This window comes from Lampetra fluviatilis, chromosome 49 (genome assembly GCF_964198595.1).
Source record: "Lampetra fluviatilis chromosome 49, kcLamFluv1.1, whole genome shotgun sequence".
NCBI classification, from domain to species: Eukaryota; Metazoa; Chordata; class Hyperoartia; order Petromyzontiformes; family Petromyzontidae; genus Lampetra; species Lampetra fluviatilis.
In genome coordinates, this window is record NC_136323.1 from 3,267,413 (window position 1) to 3,276,913 (window position 9,501).

Sequence of the window (9,501 nt, forward strand, 5' to 3'; positions counted from 1 at the left end):
GTTAGTGTCCTCTAATGCACATGTCACTTTTAGCATCCGCACACCGATTTCACTTAATTTTTACTAAATTTTTTATGTTTTTTTTTAAATATCGTTGCCTGCTGTTTACATTTGTTGTTAATTTGCACAAGCTGAGAAAGCGACACTGGAACAAAGAATCTCACTGCCATGTACCGCGTCTGTGCCTGGATATGTGATCAATAAAGCTGACTTACTGACTTACTACCTGGCCACGTGGTATAACACCCGAGCCGGGTGAGCAGAGCACGTGTGGGAGATGGGTGCCAGGGGTGGTGGTGGAAGTGATGATCGTGGAGGTGGTTGATGATGATGAACATATCCAGGAGTGATTATGGTGGAATGGTGTCGGGTGGATGATGGTGGTGGAGATGATTGTGTTGATGCGACAATCGGGGTGGGGGGGATGTCGTCGTGATGGAAGTTGCGATAATATGATGACGAGGTTGTTGACAATGCGATTTTGGTGGTCGTGATGCTGAAGATGGATCTGTTGATGCGAGACGACATTGGTGATAATGGTGAACGTGCTGTTGGCGGTGACGATATGATGGTGACACGCAAGCTGGTTAACATCAACACCGCCACGCTCTCCCCGAATGTCTTCGCACGCCGTTTATTATCCATCCCATCAGGGCAGAGCCGCCCCTGCCTACAACAACAACCACCATAATTACCGCCGATACTACAGCCACAATAAAACAACCACAACCCGCGGGCGCGACCCCACAGCCCGCACGGCACCTGGAGGAAGAAGAGCCATCATCGCCTCCTTCCTCGTGCCAACAATTGCACTCGCGCTCAGCCAAGACGCACGCGTGGTTAACTTCTTATATAGTTAAACGGGGTGTGTGTGTGCGGTGTGCGTGTCGTATGCGTGCGAGATGTAGCGTATCAGGTGTGCGTTGTACGAGAGGTGTGTAACGGGTGCGTGTCCAGGGCGATGTTTCCCGTGTACCCCATTGTAAGATTTGCGTGTGCAGAAGAGGTTTTGTACAGCGGTACAGCGGTTAGCGCTCCGCGCTAGGAACCAGACGACCCGAGTTCGATTCCCACTCACGGCCAACTACCGGTGACTTTTATCCGAACCGTCACCAGGCCTCCCCTTAGGTCGACTCAGCCCGAGTACCTGGTGCAGTGTGTAAACATCAGCATTGGGGGGCGTGGAGCTGGCCACACCATCCCCTCCTAAGTACGCCGCTCCGGCATTCATAGGTGCTCACTAACAGCACCTGCCCCAGCAGTCTGTGAAGGCCACCCGGGGGATCTTTGTCTTTGTAGCGTACAGCACGTGCGTTCTCTGTGCTCTGTGTAAACGCTCGTCGTGGTGCGACTGTGGACTTATCCTTTACCCCACGTGCCCGGCTCCAATGTCAAAGCCCACGCTAAGCGCCTCCGGATTTGCCCACCGCGTGGTTGTGTAAACAATAGTTGACGAGCCCCTAGCATTGTAGTGTGTTGATACACCGTGTTCGGTACGAACGGTGAGTGTCGTTCCTGCGTCAGGGTGTGATGTGCGTGTTATTACATGGGAGGAGAGCAGTGTCGTCGTTCACGCACTGCGCCACCAACCCCCAATCGGTCTCCTGGGTTTCATCCCCGCTTCAGTGGCGAGTTGTATCTGTCCCAGGCCTCCTCCCCCCCCCCCTAGGTCGACTCAGTCCGAAGAGATGAGTGCCTTGTGCGGTGTGTTCAACACACGTCGTCAGCTCCAGGGAGACAAAGGCGGTCGGGAATAGTGATGACCACACCATCATCAGCCGTAATCAGTGATCTTTGTCCTTAAGCTATGTGTGTGCTTTATTTGCGTGGACTATGTATGCATGCACGTGCTATGTGTGTACTGTCAATGCTATGTTTATGTATGTGCCGTGGGTGTGTGTACTATCCATGCTATGCGTGTGCTACGTATTGTGTGTGTGCGAGCGGTGTATGTTGTCAGGAGTGCCCTCAGGGCTCCCCCTCCACGCCACCTCTCTCCGCGAGGGGGATGTCGTCCGACTTCTGGCCGTGCTGTAGCCTCGCGTACGATACCGCGTCTCCCCTGGTGACACACACGCACACAACGTACATGCAAAGATCCCCCGTGTAGCCTTAACAGACTGTTGGGACAAGTGCTGTTAGCGAGCACCTATGACGGCTGGAACGGTCCACAAGGGGCTGGGTGGCCAGCACCACGCCCGACCACCTTTGTCTCCCCAGTGCTAAGTGCTGATGTTTTACACACCGCACAAAGCACTCGTAATCGGAATCCTTATTTATCCTGGAAAAATCCAATGAGCCATGAAGTTCTTTTTTCACAGATGTCCAGTTGGTGTGGGTCAGAAAGTTACGGCAATACAAAAAAACGATTGGAGTACAAAAAATGTAGGAAAGCTAAGCAAAAGACAAAAATAAATACGTAAATAGAGAAGGGATCTAATTATACATTTCAAAAGTATATCAACTCCTGACGATTGTTCAACAATAAATGCAAGCTTGGACAAGGCAGCAAAACAACAACAACAAAAGTCCCAGACCACAACAAACAGTCCCTCAATTAAAATTGCACATTAAAATGTAACTATCAGTACACGGGTAAGGTACTCATTTAAGGTTGAGTCAACTCGTGTTGCCGAGTTCATAGCGCACTGCACTAATAACTACACCACCACTCCCCAACAACAACAACCGCCATTCACCACGAAGTGGCGGTGACGTCACCACGATGCTTGTGCCAGGCCCAGTGCACTTTGAGGCCAAGTGAAGCGTCGAAGGCTCGCTGGCAGGTCACGGGACAGACCCAGGTGCCATGGGTTTACTCACTGTGTGTGGGGAGTGGTGGTTTGACTGAGACCCACCACTCCCCACACAACACATACATGTGCATACAAAGACAATTATTATTTACAATTCTTGTCTATCTAGGAAAGCCTCAGGAGAGACCTGTCACCCATGAGCTGTGAACCGTGACCTCTGTCCCATGCACCGTGACCTGTCACCCGTGAGCTGTATATCGTGACCTCTGACCCATGACCCATGACCCGTGACCCGTGACCAGGCACGCACTTCCTGCCGAGTGAGGCGAGGCCGTAGAGAACGCCGGTACCAAACACAATGGCATTGCCCAGGATGGTGGTGAGGCCGGCACTCAGAAACACGGGCACCAGCGCCAGTCTGCACACGCACACACACCAACACATTAACAATAATACAAAGATCCCCCGTATAGCCCTAATAGACTGTTGGTACAAATGCTGTTATGGAGTCGTAGCTATTAAGGCTAGCACGGAATACGAAGGGGGTGGGTGGCCAGTACCACGCCCAGCCGCCCTTGTCTCCCCATTGCTGATGTGTACTACACACCGCGACATGGACTCATTGGAGGCTGAGTCGACCTAGGAGAGGGCCCAGGACCGGTTGAAATATTCATCACTGTTATTGGTCGTGAGCGGCAATTTAATTTGGGTCGCCGGTTCGTAGCACAAGCGCTCATCACTGGGCCAACGCTCCCCACAATATTTATATACACATTCGACACACATATACGCACAAGAGATTCACTGTGTAGCCGACTGCATGTACTGTTTATACCTGTGTGCGTGTACTGTTTGCTGCGTGTACTGTGTGTCCTGTACTGAGTGTGGGGCTCACGCGCAGTACACCAGGCCCTTGTGTTAGGAGTATGTGTGCTGTGTGCACTGTGACGTGTACTGTATATCGTGTATTCCACATGCACCGTGTGTGCTGTGATTGTGTACTGTGTATGCTGTGTGTGCTGTGTGGGGCCCATGTCCAGAACACCAGGCCTTTGTCTCAGGGGTGTGTGTGCTGTGTGTGCTGTATATCGTGTATTCCACATGTACCGTGTTTACTGTGTATGCTGTGCTTGTGCACTGTGTGTGCTGTGTATGCTGTGCGGGACTGAAGTGCAGAACACCAGGCCTTTATGTCAGGGGTGTGTGTGCTGTGTGCGCTGTGACGTGTACTGTATATCGCGTATACCGCGCGTCCTGTGTGTGCTGTGATTGTGCACTGTGTGTGCTGTGATTGTGCACTGTGCGTGCTGTGGGACTCACATGCAGTACACCAGGCCCTTGTGCCAGGGCTTTAGGCGATCGGCGCGCGCCGCCACCACGTTTGCAAACTCCACGAACTGACAGCAGAACGGAGCCTCGCATAGCAGCAGCACGGCCGCAGTCAGCCTGGGGGTGACCCGGGAGGCATCGGGAGAAAAACACAAAGTGTAACGGTGAGACTCGCACACAATGTTCCAATTACTGTGGGGGTACAACCAGTTTCAGTGTCGGGGTTGGATTACGGCTAAAGGGTCAGGGTTACAGTTTTGGGACAGGGACTGGACCCAGCGTGGGGATTGGGGGTTGGAGCCTGGGTGTAGTATCAAAATTGAGAGTTAGTGTACAAAATAAAGTGAGGTTTTTGGTAGGGTGTGAGTATGTGGGCATGTGCATGCTGGTGTGTGCAAGTTTGTGGATGTGTACGGCCGTAGTGCAGTGGTTATGGCTGTGGTCGCGTTGTGGTTAGCGCACTGCACTACAAACTCAGTGAAACGAGTTTGATTTCCACTCACGGGCAAAATCGGTGATGAATATCTCAACCGGTTCTGCGCCTCGCTTAGGTTGACTCAGTCTTAAATTAATACTTGCCGTGGTTTGTAAACATTACAATTGAGGGGACAAAGGCAGCCGGGCGTGGTGTTGGCCACCAACCCCCTCGTATGCCGTGTCGGCCTTCATAGGTCCGTTAAGGCTACGTGGGGAAAAAGCTCTTCCCCCTCCGCCCGCCACTCACATCATGAAGATGCCAGCCAGGAGAGTGAGTGGGCTCACGGTGATGCAGCTCCAGAGACCGGCGATGGCACACGCTGACACAACAACAACAGCAGCAGCAACAATGACAGCCGTCATTCTCCACGATGTGATGGTGCCATCACTTTAAGTATGGATGGTGTAATGAGTTGACCGAGATGACTGGCAGATGCACTAACTGTGCTCCCCACTGCGCCCAACACGAAGACAGAATACAAAGGTCCATCATGTGGCCTACATATACTATAGGGGCAAGTGTTGTTAGCGAATACAGTTATGTTCAGTACAACAAGACAAAGATCCCCCGTATAGCCTTAACAGACTGTTGGGGCAAGTGCTGTTAGCGAGCACCTATAAAAGCCGGAACGGTACACGAGGGGGTGGAGTGGCCAGCACCACACCAAACCGCCTTTGTCTCCCTAGTGGAGATGTTTACGCACCGTACCAGGTACTCATTTGAGGCCGAGTCGACCTAGGGAAGGTCCAGGACCGGTTCAGATAATCGTCACAGGTGTTGGCCGTGAGCGGGAATCGAACTCTGGTCGCCGGGTTCGTAGAGCAGTGCGCTAACCACTACGCCACCGCTCCCCACAAATACCTAGGCAGAATATACGCACATTACAAAGTACACGAATAATGGGGTCGAGACTAAATTATTGAAATTCCTCTGTCAATCCACTTCCGGAAGAAGGCGTCTCCCCCGCGCCCACGGCACGTCAGTGATGGTGGTTGTTTGACCATACTTCACCACGCCGGTCGATGCGGCTTGGCGAAAGGATACATTATGCACACAGTCATCAATAATTATCAATGGTCCGCGTTTCGCCGTGAAAGGAAACGCGTGGAGGGGTGGATGATGCAGACGTCTACGAATGTGTGTCCACGCAACACTTGGCTATTTTTGACCCTGGGTCTGTTTCTTTGTCCCTTTGTCTCTGGATCCCCGTGACTCGGATTCATTCACCCAAGTCCCTGAACACTCCGTCTCCCTGTGTCTGTGTCCCTGTCTCCCTGTGTCTGTGTTCCTGTCCCCGTGTGTCTGTGTCCCTGTCCCCTTGTCTGTCCCCCTGTGTCTGTGTCCCTGTCCCCCTGTGTCTGTGTTGCTGTCTCCCTGTGTCCGTATCCCTGTCCCCCTGTGTCTGTCCCCCTGTGTCTGTGTCCCTGTCCCCCTGTGTCTGTGTCCCTGTCCCCCTGTGTCTGTCTCCCTGTGTCTGTGTCCCTGTCCCCGTGTGTCTGTGTCCCTGTCCCCCTGTGTCTGTGTCCCTGTCTCCCTGTGTCTGTGTCCCTGTCCCCCTGTGTCTGTGTCCCTGTCCCCGTGTGTCTGTGTCCCTGTCCCCGTGTGTCTGTGTCCCTGTCTCCCTGTGTCTGTGTCCCTGTCCCCGTGTGTCTGTGTCCCTGTCTCCCTGTATCTGTGTCCCTGTCCCCCTGTGTCTGTCTCCCTGTGTCTGTGTCCCTGTCCCCGTGTGTCTGTCTCCCTGTGTCTGTGTCCCTGTCCCCGTGTCTGTGTCCCTGTCCCCCTGTGTCTGTGTTGCTGTCTCCCTGTGTCTGTGTCCCTGTCCCCCTGTGTCTGTGTCCCTGTCCCCCTGTGTCTGTGTCCCTGTCCCCCTGTGTCTGTGTTCCTGTCCCCCTGTGTCTGTCTCCCTGTGTCTGTGTTGCCGTCTCCCTGAATACCGCGTGTCTCCCCACGTCCCCGTCCTTCATCATGCGTCTCCGTGTCTCTCACCGCGCCCCCTCTCCCCCTAGTGTCCTCATCTCACACTCCGTCTCCCCTTGTCCCTACATCCCACCTATCTCATTGTGCCTCACCATGCCCCGTGTACCCACACCACCCACCAATGTTCCCCCACCACCCTGAGTGTCTCCCGGTGTCTCACTCACACAGGGCCCCACACACCCCGGCCACCCGCAGCAGGACCCGGTACCACCACGTCATCCCGTCCGGGTCCCCTCCTCGCCTCGCCGACTCGGGGGTCTGTGCCGGGGATGGGGTCGCCATCCTCTCCCAGGGGTCTCCACGACCCCCGCGAGTCGATCCTGTGGTGGGGTCGAGGTGCGAGTTCACTCGGGGTTCGAGGCTTCAAGGGGTCGGGGACTACAGGCAAGGGGATACCGGGGTTGATTTTGGGGTCCAAAGTTTAGGGATCCCTGTCCCCACTATAGGGGTTCTTAGTGTATCGGGTAGCGATATCTATGGTTTAGGGGTGCAAAGTTCAGATTTGATGGTTACCGGTACCAAGCAGACCCCCGACCAAGAGTCCGTGGGTCTCTCGCCTGTCGCTCCCTGGCCAACGGCGGCGGCCACGAAGACCCCAGCGATCTCCGAGGCGGTGAGGGAGCGAGGGGGCGAGGGGGTCGGGCAAGGGGGTCAGGGGGTGAGGGAGCGAAGGGGTGAGGCGGCGAGGGGGTGAGGGAGCGAGGGGGTGAGGGGCTGAGGGGTGAGGGAGCGAGGGGGTGAGGGAGACCCCGGTGCAAGGGGACCCGGCTCGGGGTCCGCGTCACCGCGTTTGATTTTCCCAGTTCACTTCCGCATGGAGGCGGTGATGAGAGCGCGGTCACGTGGCGCTCAGCGGCCAATCGCGGAGGGGGCAGCGCGTGTGAACTGGGGAATGTGACAAGGACGTGTTGACGTCACGTGACGAGCGTGTGGGCCGTGTGGGATGGGAGTGTGTGTGTGACACGTGCGTGCGTGTCTGTGTGTAGGTGGAGGTGGCTCGTGAAGGACACTACTGGGCAGTCGGAAGCAGTTGCCCTCTAACAACAACGGAGGACGGAGGAGCGACGCTCACAACAACGAGCGGAGCGCCGGGTGGATAAAGCACAGCAAGTTGGCACAGTCGGGGGCACAGGTGGTGCATCAGCCACTCATCTCGGTCATCTCAGTCAGTCGACCCGTGGCACCTGGGTCTGCCCCGTGACCTCCTGCCAGCGGGCGTTCGACACTTCACGTGGCCTCAAAGTGCACCTGGCCTGGCAAAGACCCTATGGGGACGTCACCGTCACTTAGTGGCGAATGGCGGGGTATTGGTATTATTGGTGTTGGGAACGGTCCATATTTTCTCTCCGTCTGCTACAGCCAGAGGTGTAGGGAATTCCAACAATACCTACATCTATGCTTTATTGACCTGGTAAAGGCCTATGATACCATCAACAGGCCAAGACTATGGGTGGTTCTTCGTGCTTTCGGAGTCCCGAACTCTCTGCTGACAATCATTAAGGGCCCTTCATGATGGTGTCCAGGCCCGGGTAAAGCTACGTGGCCAAGAGTCGGAGCCATTCCCTGTTCACTTTGGGGCTCCCACATTTAACACCATCTTTGACCACGTCGTTCGAGCTTTCCATGGCTGTCCCGGAGGAATTCCCATCTGGTACAGATACAATGGGAGGCTGATCGATGCCCGGGTGCGGTCGGGGGATGGCTCCCTATTGGTCAACCATGTTACGTATGCTAATGATCTGGTGATTGCTGCTCACTCAGAGGAGTTGGATGCACTGTTGCTGAACCTGGAGTGTGCTAAGTATTTTGTGCCACCAAACACTCTACCCCGTCAGCTTCCCATTGGTGATGGGGCAGTTGTGGAGTAGATAATTTTCCATACCTGAGCAGTGTCCTTATGACCAGCTCCGGTTTGACAGCAGAGTTCTCACTCCGAATCAGTCGGGCGGCATATTTTCATCGGCTGCATAATTCTGTCTGGAAGCTACCTGGTCTGTCACTTCGCATGAAGCTTCGGGTCTTCTCGGCCAGTCATGCCCTCCCTTCTATATGCTTATGAAATGTGGACCCCTCTCATGGAACATCTGCGCCAGTTAGAAACATTGAGGCTGGTCTGCCTACGATCCATCTTGGGTTTAACCAGGCTTGATTGTGAGCTCACAAATCCTTGAAAGATCGAGACACATTCCCATCAGCGAGCTCCTCTGGCAGGCAAGGCTATGTTGGCTAGGTCATGTAGCCCGCATGCCCAAGAACCTTGTTTGGCCACATAGAGGGTGCTACACGGGTGCGACATGGGCTGGAGAAGAGATGGACTGATGCGGTATGGGAGGATGTGGAGCTGAGTGGGCTTGCCAACAATTGGTACCAGCTGTGTCAAGATCGGCCTCGATGGAGGAGGCTCATGAAGGACGCTGCTGGACCATTGGAGGCAGTCGCCTTCCAACAACCGAGGACAAAGGAGCAACGCTCACAACGAGCAGCTAAAATGTTGCAAGTTTGCACAGTAGCGGGTATAGCTGGTGCATCTTCCAGTCATCTCAGTCAACCCATGGCACCTGGGTCTGTCCCGAGACATTCTGTCAGCGAGCCTTCGACACTTCACGTGGCGTCAAAGTGCAGGCCTAGGACAGGCGCCGTGGTGACGTTACCATCACTTAGTACCGAATTGCGGGTATTGGTATATTGGTAGGGAGTGGTAGTGCACGGGTTATCTTGCTGCTCTATGAACCATGTGACCCAGGTATGATTCCCGCTCATGGTCAACACCAATGACAACAAAATAGTACCTGGGGTGGTGTGTAAACATTTCTACTTGGGATACAAAGGCTGCTGGGCATGGTGCTGGCCACACTCCCCCCTCGTGTGCCATGCCTGTTTTCATATGTGCTCGCGAACATAACTTCTTCCTAAAGTCTGTTAAGTCTGTTATAGGAGTATGGCACGTGTGTGTATGTGTGA

General features: G+C 54.4%; 1 protein-coding gene across 2 annotated transcripts; it reads right to left on the minus strand.

Moving 5' to 3' along the window:
* Positions 1-618: 618 nt before the first annotated feature.
* Positions 619-7,352, minus strand: CACFD1 (calcium channel flower domain containing 1). 2 transcript variants are annotated; one of them, XM_078877951.1, is made up of 6 exons: positions 7,060-7,352; positions 6,705-6,860; positions 4,810-4,882; positions 4,077-4,202; positions 3,067-3,174; positions 619-2,062 (listed from the first exon to the last, which is right to left on the minus strand). In XM_078877951.1, the coding sequence occupies exons 2-6, from the start codon at positions 6,820-6,822 to the stop codon at positions 1,969-1,971; spliced, it is 519 nt and encodes a 172-aa protein (XP_078734077.1). In that variant the 5' UTR covers positions 6,823-6,860; positions 7,060-7,352; the 3' UTR covers positions 619-1,968. The 2 variants fall into 2 exon arrangements, with proteins under 2 accessions (XP_078734077.1, XP_078734076.1); XM_078877950.1 differs by having other exon boundaries at positions 7,054-7,352.
* Between the last annotated feature and the right edge of the window lie 2,149 nt (positions 7,353-9,501).

Excerpts from the sequence above, each read along its gene's own strand:
- CACFD1 (XM_078877951.1), bottom strand. The coding sequence starts at position 6,822 with ATGGCGACCCCATCCCCGGCACAGACCCCCGAGTCGGCGAGGCGAGGA. Across the intron at positions 4,203-4,809 it reads CTGGCTGGCATCTTCATGAT|GCTGACTGCGGCCGTGCTGC; the intron begins GTGAGTGGCGGG and ends GGTCACCCCCAG. Across the intron at positions 2,063-3,066 it reads CTCGCCTCACTCGGCAGGAA|GGGAGACGCGGTATCGTACG; the intron begins GTGCGTGCCTGG and ends GTGTGTCACCAG.